Here is a 13,696-nt window from a genome sequence, read left to right as displayed (position 1 = left end):
CTTCCTCATCCACCCCCTTGTGCTACAGAGTGACACCTGGCGTCCAACTTTCCTGTATTTCAGTACCCCCCAGGATGCCCAGGATGCCCAGGACCTCGACTCGGACTGACCCCAATCACATCCAACCCTTTACCTTCCGAGTGCCCTTAATCGCCCTGAACACAATAATCATCAACAAAGCATGTATCCCTCCTTCCTCCTCCGCCCTTGCACAAACAATCACACCTGACCGTTCACACAATGTTTACGATTGTGCATACAGACGCGTAAAAGATCACTCTAACTGTTCCCATCTTACAAATCGACCAAGTCTCCAGTGGTCCGCTTGGCGGAGCTGCCCGCACCTCCGGCTCCCATCGGCTCGGCCTTGAGAAGATCTGTAACAGTGTCAGCCGAGAGACGCGTGTGGCGCATGCCGCAGTGGCGCAGACTCTTGGCCGTGACCTTGAACGCCACCTACCGAGCACTCACCCTTGGCCACCTTTTTCTCAGCCCCCTTGACGGCCCCATCGTCGTCGCCGCCATGTTCCTTGAGGAAGGCCTCGACCTCGTCCATGACGCCAGCATCATCATCTGGGGTCTCGCCCTCATCGTCGCTGTCGCCAATAGCGTCGATGGCAAAGTTGGGCCGGTGCATGACCGCTTCTTGAGCGGCCCGAACCATCTCCGACTCCTCGCGATACCGTGCCTCGACGTCGGCCAAGCCGCCCCGTGACTCGGTGTTGAGCGTGTTGACCGTACTCGAGCTGCCGCTCGTCTTGTTGCTGACAAACGACGCCTGTGATGCCTGTGATGCGCTGCGGTCGCGGTTCTTTTGCGAGGGGGTGAGCAAGGACTCGCGTGCCCGGACCTCGATGGGTGCTGGTGCGTTCGGGTCGGCCTTGGACAGTGACGGCTTGCGCCACTCTGCGTGCTTGCCCAATGCCGAGCCGATACCGTCTGCGAGACGGTTGAAGCGGCTCTTGTTCCTGCACAGACGTTCAGCTGGGGGTCCAAGCGCACTCCGCCTCCCGCGCATACTCACTCATCGTTCACTACAAGGTTAACGAGACCACCAAGCAAGCCATCAGGCTTGGCATGTGTCTGGTGGTAGTCCTCCTGCTCTGCGTCCTCCAGTCTGAACGACGCAGCCAGGTCGTTGCCAAAGAAGTTTTCCAGCAGCTCGTCGGCCAGGACGACCATGCGGAATGTGGCCAAGCTGAGGTACGGGAGGTTGTGCGGGCCAGCCGCCGAGTCTGAGCGCTCACGAGACTGGCTTGCAGTCTGTTCGTCGCCATTGTGAGGCACCTGGTTCTCGGGCGGTGGCAGGCTCGACTCGGGCGCTGTCGCGTCACCAAACTCGTAGGCATTTAAGATGAAGCGCGACACGGCAGCGAGGTAGATGTCTCCAGGCTCGTTGCGGAAGATGAACTGGGTGGTTAGCGGTACTCGAGATCAGTGCTTACCAAGAGCGACTCGGACAGGCGAATGACCTCGTCCTTTGTCAGGTAGCCATCACCGTCCTTGTCGTGGAGCTCAAAGAACCACTCGATCGACTCCATGAGACCGGCCGACATGACGCGGTCGAGGCCCATAACGACATCCTGAAGCGACAGCGTTCCGACCTTTTGCGAGTCCCAGTTGAAGAACAGGCGGTCAATCATTTCGTGGTCGGCAACGCGTCGCTCGGTGCGCTGCATGAAGGCGTTGGTGGTCACAGTCTCCTCACGGGCCCACGTCGCAATGCCCGCGAGCAAGGTCTTGAACGTGCGCAAGTCGATGCGGGTTTCCACGCGGCCCTGCGCATCGACAGCGATACGAGGAGGGTCGAGCTGGCCAGGAACGGGGATGGGTGTCGCAGCGCCGCTCGCCTCGGCCGAGCACACGGCAGCAAAGTAATGGTCGTAGATGATACCGACCGACTCCTTGGAGAAGCGCCCGACGTTCTTGAGGTTGCGGACCGCCGCACGCTTGGAGAACTTTTCAATCTCGTCGGCAATGATGGCCCTAAGTCGCCTGCGCTCAGTGACGATCGTTTCGTCAGTGATGACGTTGAACTCGCGGAAGGCGACAACCAAGAGCTCCTGGAAGTTGGTGATGTTGCGAACGCGAGGGTCGGGGTGGTTGGGGTGGGCAGACTCGCCAATGGTAGAGAAGTAGTTGCGCATGAGGTTGATGAACATGCCGTCGTCGGTGACCTCGAGGAGAGCCTCGCCATTGATCTTGAGGATGGCAAGGCCGATCTGGAACAGCACCTTTGCGCCCATGGCGAGGACACAGTCGACGATGCGGAAAGCAAAGATGAGGGGAAGGGAGTTGATGTAGAGGGAGAGGAACCAGGGGAGCGACGCGACCGAGATCTGCACGTCGACGGCCTTGAAGTGGTCGTGGATGATGGGCAGGCATCTCTTGACGAGTGACTCGAAGACACGCTGGTCGAGTAATGTGCCCTCCATCGACGGCGAGTAGTAGCCGGGCAGTATCCGGTCGCACAGAACCTCAAGTAGCCAGAATGCCTGCTCCTCAGACATGTAGATGAGGAGACCGGCAACGACAATGTTGAGCGCCTGGCAGTAGCCGAGTTCGGGGTTTCGGAACGAGTACGCGACGAGGACGCGACGGAGACGCGCGAGGCCCTCCTCGGCTTGATAAGCCTTGTACTCTGGGAGCGAACGATTCAGGTCCTTCTCGATCTCGTCCGTTGACTGCGAGCTCTTGCCGGCGTTCTCGGACAGCAGGAGCTGGTACGTCTTGGGGTTGGCGAAGCGAAGGTCTGCTGTTAGAGCATGCACTTGCGAATCACTTACAAATCGAGCCCGACATGACCTCCCACAGCTCTCCTCGCAGTCTCGACGGGAGACCGACCTGCAGCAGACGCTGGAATGGTGGATATCGGAGAACTAGGATCAGTACTTGCCAGCAAGCTACGACTCACGCGTCATGTTACGTCCATGGACGATAAAGTACTCGCGCCAGAGCTTCATCTTACTCCTCTCACGCATCTTGCGCGCGTCACCCGGGAAACCGAAGATCTCACCAAGACCGCGCTCGTACTTGCCGCGGCCCTCACCACCAGGCCCTCGGAGGTCGCCCTCGCCAAGCTCGTGGCCGTCGACCTCGATCAGGGAGCCGAGCGCGTCACTCTCACTATTCGGGTTGAGGAGGTACTCGGAGTAAAGGGAAGGGGTGAACGCCTTGAGCGCCTTCATCTCACCGAGCTGGGACGTCAGTGTTGATACGCAGATGCACCCGCGACCGCACTCACCTGCGACTTGAGCGCATCGCGGAGCAGAATCGCAAAGTGCTCGGCAGTGGGCAGGAGCGAGGTCAACTGGAGGATCTGGGCGGCGTCAGTCTCACACGGCCGTGCACGCGGCGCCGCTCAGTCGACGCACGATCCTCAGGCCATGCCACGTCGCCAGCGAAAGGGCAAAGACACCGGCACGCGAGTTTAACCTGAGCGCGTTAGTTGATGGCGCCGAGCAGATGGGGGCGCGCGCGCATCGCAGATCGTGCGCGCAGACGAACGTACCTCTCGACACGACGGATGGTGTACAGCGGGAGTGTACACCGGCACGATCTACGGTCGTTTGAGATGAAGCAGAGGAACGGGGGGAGGAGGGAGAGCTTGCCAGCCTGCGTCGTGTCAGCGTTATCTCCATCTCGAGGTTGGAGCGGTGCCGTGCGGTACGGGCGCGCCGTCGACGACCCGAGCCCCCGCTCCGCTCCTCGCAAGGGCTACTCACATAGACCTCCTCCTTGCCCTCGACCGACAGCACGGCGTTGATGTCCATGCTCTGGAGGCCGGCCGCGCTCCCGACGGGGGTGCGCGTGCCTCTGGCGGGCTTGACGACCTGGGGCGGTTCTGACGGCGCGGGCAGCTGGTCGGGGGTCGGAACGTTGAAGAACTCGCGGTTGAGCTCGTCCTTTGTCTTCTCCGTGTATGCACGGAGGTGCATGGGGAGGGACATGTTGGGCGGCGTGAAGGGCTGCTGCGATGCAGCAGTGTCTGGGTGCTGTCTAGGGTCTAGTTGTACAAGTGTGAAGGTGGACAGAGTGTGAGTCGAGGACCGTGTCGCGGCGGCGTGATGAGTGACCCGCAGCAACGAGCGACCAGCCAGCCAGGGGGTGACGACGATGCACCACCGTACTGCCGCCCCCTGCCCTGGCCAACTCGCGTGGCGGACATGTGGCACCCGCACTCAACTCGAGTCTGGGCCACTTGGCGGCGCAATTCATCCCGCCGCCACCAACTGCAGTGGGCAACGAGATGGCGGTGCATGCGGCGGGGTATAGGTAGACTTGCTGAGACGAGTCACAGAGTTGCATGCATAGCCGCCCGCGGTCGTGCTAGTTTGGCGGAAACAGGCAATATCCTATAGGCAGTGTACCAGGCGTCCCACCGCTATCTCCGCCGCCAAGCCCTCGTCAGGCTGGGCGGAGCGCGCGCGCCCTGCCACATCTCACTCAGTGGGCCGAGTCTCGAAGGGGTTGTCGGCTGCCCTCGCCCGCAGTGGTCACCATCACAGCTGCCTGTGGTGCAGCAGATCGCCGCTCGATCGCTCAGGTAGGTGTACGCGACGCCGTCGCGGGGCCCTCAGGCCTCAGGGTTGCCTCGGCGCCGAAGCGACGTCCATGTTCATAAGCTACGAGCTACGAGCAAGTGGCGGGCGTGCACACTGAAGCCGTCTTCGCCGTCTCCCCAGCAGCGGGCGGCTCTTCTCCCTCCACTTCGCCCCTTGCCTTGTGCCTAGCAGCAGCCTGTGCGGCCCGCACCTCGGCGCGACGCATATGCACCTCGCCCATAGCCTTCGCGGCCGCCAGCTCGCGCTCATAGTCCTCACGGACCCAAGCGAGGCGCGTAGGCGCGTCAACGTACTCCTCGTCGTTCTCCTCGAGAAACGTTTCATACGCCTCTGGAGAGGCGGCAAAGGCGTCGAGCGCAGGGCCGAACTCGAACGCATCCGAAAACAGGAGGAAGGCGGTCGGCTCGCCGTTCTCGACGCGGTACAGCGCCGGGACGCCGTTCAGGAACCACTCCTGCTGCGGCCAGATGTCTGTGTCGAAGCTGATGTCAACAGGGGCTACTTGAGCTAAACGCACTCCTCAAAGCCCATGTAGATTGCCAGCGCGTCTAAGGTCAGCGATTGCGCCGCTCAGCTCGACCCACACGCAGGCCCGTTCTCAAACACGCGCTTCACGTCGGGCTCGATCATGGCGCACGGCGGACACCACCGCTCCCCGTCCACCTCGGTGGAGGAGAAGAGCATGTACACTGGCCCGGGGGGCGCGGCCTTGAGGTCGGCAGCGAGGGTGTCAAAGCTGGGGTCAGTGGCGTCATGCCGGCGCTCACCTCGACGTGATGAGGGGCATGGTGGTTGCTGTGGGAACAACACTAACCCGCCCGGCTATTTGTACCGCCTGCCATGTTTGGCGCCACGATGCCGCACCATCACGTGAGCTTCGACCGAGAGCAGGATGACTAGAATACAGTCATCTTTGCTCACAACCCACTGCGAAGGTACTGTACGACGGCTCAAATGGCGGTAACAGTGGGCGTTGGTTCTCGCTGTGGTGCATCTTCTCATACAACAACACCAAGAAAGGCAAATGCAAATGCGCGCAGAGTGGGCACTGCCACATGCCACTGCGCAAACATCCGCCACAGTGACGCCCTCCGTCGACGGTCAATCACATTCATAAACTAAGCACAAGAGGTGCGCGTGCACGCCACCGTCTCCGGCTCCTTGGCCGCACCACCGCCCTCTTCAGCGGCACGCTTGCGCGCGGCAGCCTGCGCCGCGACGACGACCTCGCGCTGGCGCTTGCGCTCGCGATTAGCCTTCCCGGCCGCCTCCTCGCGGTCCCAGTCCTCGCGGGTCCAGGCCCAGCGCGTCGCCGTGTCTACATACAGCGGGGAGTGCTCCTGCAGGTACGCCTCGTAGGCGGCCGCGTCTGGGGTGACGAGCGCGTCGAGGGCGCCGGGGAACGGCACGGCGTCTTCCATGAGGAAGACGGTCGGCTTGCCGTTCTCGACGCGGTAGACCGTCGGCACGCCGCGCAGCGCCCACTCCTCCTGCGGCCACTGGCCCTCGTCAAAGCTGCGCCGTGTCAGTGTACGCATCGGCTAGTGGGGCCGTCGTGAGCGACGCACTCGCTGAAGTCGAGGTAGAGCGCCAGGGCGTCTGTTGTCAGCGGAGAAGACGAAGGGCGAGCTCACGGTGAGGCCCGTTGGCGAACACGCGCTGAATGTCCGGCTCGATCTCGTTACACCCCGGACACCACTTCTTGCCGTTGCGCTCGGTGGACGAGAAGAGGACGTACACGGGGCCGGGGGGCGCCGCCGCGAGATCGGCAGCGAGGGTCTCAAAGCTAGGGTGGGGTGAGCGGTGCGAGGCAGGAGGACTCACGTCGACGTGGTGAGAGGCATCTTGTTGTTGTTGTTGTTGCTGTTACTGTTGTTGCATCGACGAGGAGACGCACACGCCGGTATTTATACCCCGCCAGGTGTTTATCTCGACGAGACGACACATTGGTGACTGGTGCCACATGAGGACGATACCCCTTCACATGACTTGCACCCCCTTGTACTCCACCTCGCGCTAGTAGATGTAGACCACGCGGTGCACGTCGTGAGATTGCCAACTGTTCGCCACCTTGTGCTTAAAACACGCCGTTAACGCGGCGCTTGCGGCTGTCAATCATGTCCGAGATGAGGCGCTAGCCCACGCGCGGATCACCCTGCCCCGCTCGCTCGGCACGCGGACGGCGATCCCTCCCGATAAGAGAGCCTGACATCATTGGCGCAATACCACGAATGCCTAAACTCGAACACTTTATAATGCCACACACCTGTTTAGACAATTGTATTACACACCATGCATATGCTATTGCCGATTCGCCAACCCTACCCCCGTGCTCTACAGCCGCCCTGTGCTCTAGAACGTAACAATCTGGGGGCTCAGTCCAAGCCTAGCACGCTCCAACTCACCATCGGCGGCGGCCACCGCGGTCGCGCGGCCCCCGGTCGTCTCGCGGCGGGCCAGGCGGCGGGCCAGGGCGTCCGGACCCCGGCGGTCCACGCCCACGGGGCTCACTCAGACGGCCGTCTGACGCTGATCCAGGACCGTAGGCGCGCGGCGGTCCATCTGCAGGGCCAGGCCCGGACGACCCGTTCCGCGCGTTCGGACCATAGGCCGGCGCAGAGGCGGTTGATGGGCGGTCTGGTTCACCCTGGCGAGGCGCATTTGGACCATACTTTGGAGCATTGGCGCGAGAGTCGGGGCGAGTATCGCCACGGTCAGCATCGCGCGAGGGCCCATTAGTTGGCGCGTCCCTTGGCCCACGACGATCATCGTCACGGCGAGTCTTCTGGGGCGGTCCGCGGGGCGGGGGATCACGAGGGGGTGCTCCACGGGGCGGGGCATCCCTAGCCGTACGGCGATCATCTCTCGAGTCTTGCGACTGTGGAGCATGAGGCGGAGGGTCGCGCGTTCGGCGGTCATCCTGAGCGGGGCCACCACGAGGCGGCGGGTCACGCGACCCACGGCGGTCATCTCGCACGTCTGGCGCCGTGTGGGGAGGGGCGTCCCGGCCCCCACGGCGTTCATCCCTCTGCAAGGGCTCAGCACGGTCATCGCTGCGCACATGGGGCGGCGCATCGCGCGGACGGCGGTCGTCTCGCGCGTCTTGTTGGGGCCGCGGCGGGAGATCGCGCGGCCCACGGCGATCTTCTCTCAGTTCTACTCGCGTGTGTGGCGGCGGGTCACGTCGGCGGTCGTCCCTCGGGTCTGAGCGAGATGGTCCAGCTGGTGCAGAGTGGCGGGCGGCGTTCGGACCGTAAGCAGGACCTGGCGCATTGGACGGACCGCTCGACGAGCTCTCCACACCATTCGCACGAGGAGCACCAGGTCCATACTTGGGCTGAGAATGCGGTTCAGCACGGTCTGGTGCGCGCGCCTGCGGTACATGTGGTGGAGCGTCGCGTGGTTCACGGCGTTCGTCCCTGGGGTCTGACCGGGACGGCGCCGAAGAAGGGGCACCAGCGGCAGCGATCGAATCTCCTCCTCGGGGTCCGTGCGGTGGTTGCAGAGGCGGGCTGCGGACGGCTGTTCGCAGTTGTGTAAGCAGTTGCACACCTCGAGAGTTGCCTCGCCAGTCGCGCGAATGTAAGGCTCCACTTGGTCACGAAGCCGCGAGTACCAGCGGAGCCACAAGGCCGAAACACACGTCGAGCGGAGGAGACGGAAACGTACATTTGAAATCGTCCGAACGGGCGCGGTCTCCGCGCTGGTCGAGAGCACCGGCGCCTGTTAATGGCCTCCTGGGAGGTGATCGACTCCTTCCCCTGCGGTCGGGGTGGCGCATGTCTGGAACGGACTGCCTGTCATCGCGCTCGCGATGCGACCGTGCTGGCGTTGCTGCAGCAGAGGACGAAGGCGCTGATGCTGAGGGAGCCCGCTCGTCGGGGCGAGGATGCGGTGCCTGCGGCGCTGGGCGGTCGTCGTGTCGAGGCGGTGGTGCCGATACTGCTGGCCGATCATCACGTCGGGGTGGTGGCCCTGCCGGAGGCCGGTCGTCACGTCGCGGTTCACGGTCTCGGTGGTCGAAACGATCGCGCTGTTCGAGGCGGTCTCTGCTATCAGGGCGGAAGCGGTCACCCCGGTGGTCCGCTCCACTAGCAGGCAGCGGACGCCTCGGTGGTGAGCGGCTCCTTGGGCGGGCCTGTGGGCCAGGGCCGCTAGGCTCACGATCACGCGGAGCTGCAGTTGTTGGCGGTCGGTCATCACGGCGCGGCCAGCGGTCAGGAAGGCGTTCACCTCGGAAGCTGTCACCACGGCCCTGGGGTCCGGGAGGTGGGCGCCGTGGGGGCGAGCGGCTCCTTGGGAGGCGGTCGGGGTGTCGAAAGTCGGGTGCGCTCGACCTTGGCCGCTCATCCCGCTCACGAGGCGGCAACGCGGCCGCCGGGCGAGGAGGCAGCGTCGATGCCTGCCGAGGCTGTGACGACTGCCTGTCGTGGTCTCGGCGCTCCCCGTTCACTGCCGGTCGATCGTCTCGCCCGTTGCTCGGCTGGCGGTCCTCTCTCGGTCCAGTGGGAGGCGTCGAACGCTTCGACGTCTCGGACGCGCCCACCTTGGCCCCATTGTCAGATCCTGCAACCTCCTCCTTGACCTTGTCCGCTGGTTTGGCCTCGAGTGAAGGATTGTCCCATGATGTGCGCCCCGATTCGACGTGGTGGTAAAAGTACTTGCCCTGCGACACGGACATGACTCTCTGCCAGCCATCTGGGAGCGGTTCGCCGTCTTCTGCGCCCGCGTTGGGTAGCGCCTCGGGCTGGCGCCGATCTCCATCAGTCGGCTTTGTCTCCACCCTGGTCTCGACCGTGGGCGCAGATGACGAAGCAGCCGGTTGCTCAGCCTATGCGGGTCGCACCCCTGTCAACCATTGTCCGCGACGAGTGCGGTCGACTTGCCTTGACAGGTTGCGCGGGTGCCTTGGTCTCGGCCGCACGAGGGCCAGCCGGTGCTGGTCTGCCCGCCGGCTTCGGAGGGAGGTGAGCACTCTGCAGCTTTTGAGGCGAGACGACCGGTTTTGATGGCAATGGGGTGCTCTTCGGCTTGACTGGTGAGCTAGCAGGCTTTGGCGGCGGCGCTGTTGGCTCGACTGCTGGGCCCACTGGACGAGATCAGACGACGCAGCGGCAAATGTCACTTACCATCTGCAGCATACTCGTCGTCGCCACCTAAGCTGAGGCAGTCGTCGTCCGCATACCCGGCGTAGGCCTCGTCCTCCATTCCCCAGTCGACTTCCTCGTCGGCCATGGTGAGGGGAGTAGGCACGGGGTTTGCTATTTGTGATTTAAGAGTGGTGAGTAAGATACGAGCTTGCACATGGTGTTCCAGAAATGTCAATCTTGGGCAGACGGCGAATCGAAAGGACGCGACGGGATCAAAATGTCAATGGCCGCGCTGGTGGAGGTTGGTCCTCCATCAGACTCGCCATCATCGCGAGGTTGTTGATGCTCTGCTGTTGCTCAAACAATACGCACCAGCCAGCTGCTCAATGGCACAACAGGGGCCGGTCCTCATCTTCGACAATGGGGCGTACACGATCAAAGCTGGGATATCAGGCGTCGACGAGGAGCCAAGGTGGGTGGCCCTGGTATGAGCACCCGCTCACATCAGATTCTTCCCCAACTCGATTGTGCGGTCGAGGGCAGACAAGCGTCTGTTCGTCTCGGATGATATAGAAAACTGTCGCGATCTGAGCGGCGCGGTCTTCCGCCGGCCGTTTGAGAGGGTAGGCGTTGCGCCGGTACGCGAGCTGACGCCCAGGGTATGCTCGTGTCGTGGGACGCCGAGAAGATGATTTGGGACCACATCTTCAGCTCGAGCGCGATGGATGTAGGTGAACTCATGCGCGTTCCAACTGACATCCAGATCAAGCCCCCAGAAACGTCGCTCCTCGTCACTGAGCCATACTTTAATCTGCCAAACATCGCCGAGACGTACGACCAGATGGTGTTCGAGGAGTGGGAGTTCTCGAGCTACTACCGGTGCACACGTGAGTCGGGGTGTCACTGAATGATGCTGACATATCACAGCGGCTTCTCTTATCCCATATGGCGGCTTGTTCAGCAACGAGGCCGACATTCCACCAGAATGTATGATCGTCGTCGATGTCGGCTACTCGTTCACCCACATTGTCCCAATACGCGGAGCTGATGTTCTCTGGGACCACGTGAAGAGGTGAGTTAGGTTTGAGTGCTTCGAATAATGACACCTAACACTGCGCAGGATCGATGTGGGAGGCAAGCTCCTCACCAATCACCTCAAGCACCTCATCTCGTTCCGCCAGTGGAACATGCTGGACCAGACCTACGTCGTCAACTCTGTTCGCGAGGCTTGTAGCTACGTGTCAATGGACTGGCGAGGAGACCTGGAGAAGTGCAAGTGGGTAATTAACGGAGATCCAACGCGTGCCCAGCTCACAGCGCTTCAGACGATCTCCCCGCGCAAACCCCATCGTGCAAGAATACGTCCTGCCCGACTTCTCGGCCAAGTCTCTGTCAAGAACAGGGTACATTCGGTCCGGGCCGAACGCAGTTGCGCCTCCAGAAGGCGCTGAGGAGGCCGATGGATCCGACAAACCCAAGCGCGCGACAGGCGACGAAGAGGAGCAGGTGCTGTGGATGGAGAACGAGCGGTTTGCCGGCAACGAGCTCCTGTTCCACCCCTCTGACATTGGTGAGTGTGGACGCGAGACCCGATGCTGACGACCAAAGGCTTGAACCAAACTGGACTGCCAGAAACCATTGCCTATGTCATCTCGACACTGCCACCCGACATCCAGGGCATGTTCTGGGCCAACATTGGTATCATCGGCGGCTTGGGCAATGTGGAGGCACTGGGCGAGCGGCTGTGAGTAACTGCTGCCAGTCGAAACACTACTGACGTCCTCAGTGAGCGCGATCTGAGAGCCCTGTGCCCAATAGACTATGAGTTGGGTATTTATGAGGTGTACGAGTAAGTCGGTTATTGGCACCAGAAAACAACCCTGACACCGGGACAGACCAACCTCTGCGGCATACCAAGCAGCTGTCGCTCTCACGTCAAACGATGTGTACCTGTCGTCGTACGCGGTCACACGCGCCGAGTACCAAGAGCATGGGTCGTCGATATGCCGGCGCAAGTTTGGCGGGCCAGCGTACAATGTCGACCCTCCAGGCTTTACGCGCGATGGAGGCGAGCCGGTCGACGAGCACGAGCAAGAGCTGCGATACGCTCTTGGACTGGACAGTATCAAGGGCAAGGGCAGCAAACGACGTAACGAGGATCAAGAGGTTACGAGCGGCAATTGGGGAGGCCGGCGACGACGCGCGCAAGAGGGTGCGGGGCTATTGGGTGGCCGTGGTCGGTGATGTACTGTTTGTCTGTGTGGTGGTGGTGCCTGTTTTGCGGCGAGTGCTGGTAGGGTGCACCTGCCACCTTTACTGCCCTGGGTGGATCGGACTGATTGAAATTGTTTTATCACGTCAGGAGAGTCGGTGGCTTGCGTCGGGGAGACGAGGGGGAGCGGGAGGGTGGAGGGCTGGCAGGCGTTGTCACCAGCTTGCTCGCAGGCTGAGATGGCGACACGTGGCACAGAACGCGAACGGATTTTGATCCCGACAATGACGGCAATCCACTGGTCCACTGCCAGCGCGACGCCGCCGACGACCGAACAACACACAACGGCGACCACATCACCAACTCACCATTGTGCCATCTCATCCGCAGTAGCAACTCCATCGCAGGTGCAGCACCTTGCCTTCCACGTTTCTATACCCTGCTGGCCCCGACCCTCTCTGTCCCCTCTGCCCCGACACGACACGACAGCAGCTGCACCGGCTCACACTCACCGACCAACTCCGCCGCCACAATGTCTCAACGTATCCACCTCAACCCGAACCGCGGTCAGGCGCCCTTCAACCAGGGCTACACGCCTGATCCCATTGCGACGCCTGGGTCCAGGTCGACTGGTCCCCGCTCGGAGAACGAGATCGTCGCCCAGATCCAGGAGGTGTCGAGCAAGATCGAGGACGCGATCGAGCAGTACACCCAGGTGGGTTGAAGAGGATGGCGCCGGGCGATGGCACTGACACGCGCAGCCTATCCGGCCGTACATCCCCGCCCTTGCGCGTTTCCTCATTGTTGTGACCTTCCTCGAGGGTGAGTTGGCGGCTTGAGAAATGTAGCTAACAGCTAGATGCCCTCCGCATCCTCACCCAGTGGTCGGACCAGCTGTGGTACATTCAGAAGTGAGCTCGCGCTGGCACGACCGATACTGACTGTAGGCACCGCGGTATCCCCTGGGGTCTCGCGCACCTGTTCCTCCTGATCAACGTCATTGTGAGTGATTGCCGGTGGAGGCCCCTGCCGCTCGGGGCGTCGTGGCGCAGCGTTGTTCGGTGCACATACTGACGCTGCTGCAGGCCATGGTCGCGGGCTCGTACGGTGTCATTGCCAAGCGCTTCCCCGAGTTTGCGGTCCTCGCCCTCCTCGGCGTTGTCGTCCTCCAGGGTCTCGGCTACGGTCTCCTGTTTGACCTGTCCTTCTTCCTTCGCAACCTCAGCGTCATCGGCGGCCTCCTCATGGTCCTTTCCGACTCGCTCCAGAGCAAGAAGAAGCTGTTTGCTGGTCTCCCCTCGATCTCGGAGAACGACCGCCGCAAGTAGTGAGTGGCGGGTGGCGTGTGGCGTCGTTGGAGACAATGCTAATCCGTCTCTCAGCTTCCAGCTCGCCGGCCGTGTCCTCCTCGTCTTCCTGTTCATCGGCTTCATCGTCCAGGGCAACTGGACCACGGCCCGTGTCATCGTCTCCATCTTTGGTTTCATCGCCTGTGTCATGGTCGCCGTCGGCTTCAAGGCCAAGTGGAGCGCCTCGTTCCTCGTCACCCTGCTGAGCGTCTTCAACGTCCTCATCAACAACTTCTGGAGCGTCCACTCGGCTCACCCCCAGCGTGACTTCCTCAAGTACGACTTCTTCCAGACCCTGTCCATTGTCGGCGGCCTCCTCCTGCTCGTCAACATGGGCCCTGGCGGCTTCTCGGTCGACGAGAAGAAGAAGGTCTACTAAGTCCTTTGACCGACGACGACGCGGGACTGGTCTCCTCATGCAGATCTCGCCACCTCCAAAACCACCATCGCAGAATGCATATGCTATTGAAACACTATTGA

The 13,696-nt window shown here is 62.0% G+C and overlaps 5 protein-coding genes across 6 annotated transcripts; 2 read left to right on the top strand and 3 right to left on the bottom strand.

Moving 5' to 3' along the window:
• Nucleotides 1–238: 238 nt before the first annotated feature.
• Nucleotides 239–4,032, bottom strand: AN11010 (Putative GTPase-activating protein). The gene is made up of 10 exons (XM_062770587.1): nt 3,726–4,032; nt 3,512–3,615; nt 3,375–3,435; nt 3,245–3,319; nt 2,915–3,197; nt 2,787–2,879; nt 1,446–2,752; nt 1,025–1,410; nt 472–968; nt 239–377 (listed from the first exon to the last, which is right to left on the bottom strand). Exons 1-10 carry the CDS (start codon nt 3,948–3,950, stop codon nt 295–297), a joined length of 3,114 nt encoding a protein of 1,037 aa, XP_062626571.1. The 5' UTR covers nt 3,951–4,032; the 3' UTR covers nt 239–294.
• Nucleotides 4,033–4,632: 600 nt separating this feature from the next.
• Nucleotides 4,633–5,352, bottom strand: LOC62_03G004064 (uncharacterized protein; the record flags this gene model as incomplete). Its single annotated transcript, XM_062770586.1, has 4 exons — nt 4,633–5,047; nt 5,083–5,113; nt 5,150–5,301; nt 5,333–5,352. The coding sequence occupies 4 exons, from the start codon at nt 5,350–5,352 to the stop codon at nt 4,633–4,635; spliced, it is 618 nt and encodes a 205-aa protein (XP_062626570.1).
• A 317-nt stretch (nt 5,353–5,669) lies between these two features.
• On the bottom strand, nt 5,670–9,854 carry LOC62_03G004063 (uncharacterized protein). Its single transcript, XM_062770585.1, has 6 exons — nt 9,695–9,854; nt 8,209–9,323; nt 6,971–7,938; nt 6,200–6,351; nt 6,134–6,164; nt 5,670–6,080 (listed from the first exon to the last, which is right to left on the bottom strand). Exons 1-6 carry the CDS (start codon nt 9,798–9,800, stop codon nt 5,684–5,686), a joined length of 2,769 nt encoding a protein of 922 aa, XP_062626569.1. The 5' UTR covers nt 9,801–9,854; the 3' UTR covers nt 5,670–5,683.
• A 173-nt stretch (nt 9,855–10,027) lies between these two features.
• ARP6_1 (Actin-like protein ARP6) lies at nt 10,028–11,899 on the top strand (the record flags this gene model as incomplete). Of its 2 annotated transcripts, XM_062770583.1 has the most annotated exons (10): nt 10,028–10,127; nt 10,164–10,278; nt 10,314–10,382; nt 10,419–10,542; nt 10,583–10,727; nt 10,776–10,931; nt 10,981–11,225; nt 11,264–11,399; nt 11,442–11,504; nt 11,551–11,899. In XM_062770583.1, exons 1-10 carry the CDS (start codon nt 10,042–10,044, stop codon nt 11,897–11,899), a joined length of 1,488 nt encoding a protein of 495 aa, XP_062626567.1. In that variant the 5' UTR covers nt 10,028–10,041. The 2 variants fall into 2 exon arrangements, with proteins under 2 accessions (XP_062626567.1, XP_062626568.1); XM_062770584.1 differs by having other exon boundaries at nt 10,314–10,542.
• A 360-nt stretch (nt 11,900–12,259) lies between these two features.
• SPCC970.06 (Surfeit locus protein 4) lies at nt 12,260–13,689 on the top strand. Its single transcript, XM_062770582.1, has 6 exons — nt 12,260–12,582; nt 12,629–12,689; nt 12,727–12,778; nt 12,815–12,869; nt 12,953–13,194; nt 13,250–13,689. Exons 1-6 carry the CDS (start codon nt 12,400–12,402, stop codon nt 13,593–13,595), a joined length of 939 nt encoding a protein of 312 aa, XP_062626566.1. The 5' UTR covers nt 12,260–12,399; the 3' UTR covers nt 13,596–13,689.
• Nucleotides 13,690–13,696: the final 7 nt, after the last annotated feature.

This window comes from Vanrija pseudolonga, chromosome 3 (genome assembly GCF_020906515.1).
Source record: "Vanrija pseudolonga chromosome 3, complete sequence".
In the NCBI taxonomy this organism is placed as follows: Eukaryota; Fungi; Basidiomycota; class Tremellomycetes; order Trichosporonales; family Trichosporonaceae; genus Vanrija; species Vanrija pseudolonga.
The sequence above is the reverse complement of the archived record's forward strand: the minus strand, read 5'-3'. Positions and strand labels throughout refer to the sequence as shown.

Coding starts and splice junctions, on each gene's coding strand:
- AN11010 (XM_062770587.1), bottom strand. CDS start 3,950: ATGTCCCTCCCCATGCACCTCCGTGCATACACGGAGAAGACAAAGGAC. Junction 3,616..3,725: donor AGGGCAAGGAGGAGGTCTAT/GTGAGTAGCCCT, acceptor GACACGACGCAG/GCTGGCAAGCTCTCCCTCCT. Junction 969..1,024: donor AACCTTGTAGTGAACGATGA/GTGAGTATGCGC, acceptor ACGTCTGTGCAG/GAACAAGAGCCGCTTCAACC.
- LOC62_03G004063 (XM_062770585.1), bottom strand. CDS start 9,800: ATGGCCGACGAGGAAGTCGACTGGGGAATGGAGGACGAGGCCTACGCC. Junction 6,165..6,199: donor GTTCGCCAACGGGCCTCACC/GTGAGCTCGCCC, acceptor CGCTGACAACAG/ACGCCCTGGCGCTCTACCTC. Junction 6,081..6,133: donor CTCTACCTCGACTTCAGCGA/GTGCGTCGCTCA, acceptor GACACGGCGCAG/CTTTGACGAGGGCCAGTGGC.
- SPCC970.06 (XM_062770582.1), top strand. CDS start 12,400: ATGTCTCAACGTATCCACCTCAACCCGAACCGCGGTCAGGCGCCCTTC. Junction 12,583..12,628: donor CGATCGAGCAGTACACCCAG/GTGGGTTGAAGA, acceptor TGACACGCGCAG/CCTATCCGGCCGTACATCCC. Junction 13,195..13,249: donor GAGAACGACCGCCGCAAGTA/GTGAGTGGCGGG, acceptor TCCGTCTCTCAG/CTTCCAGCTCGCCGGCCGTG.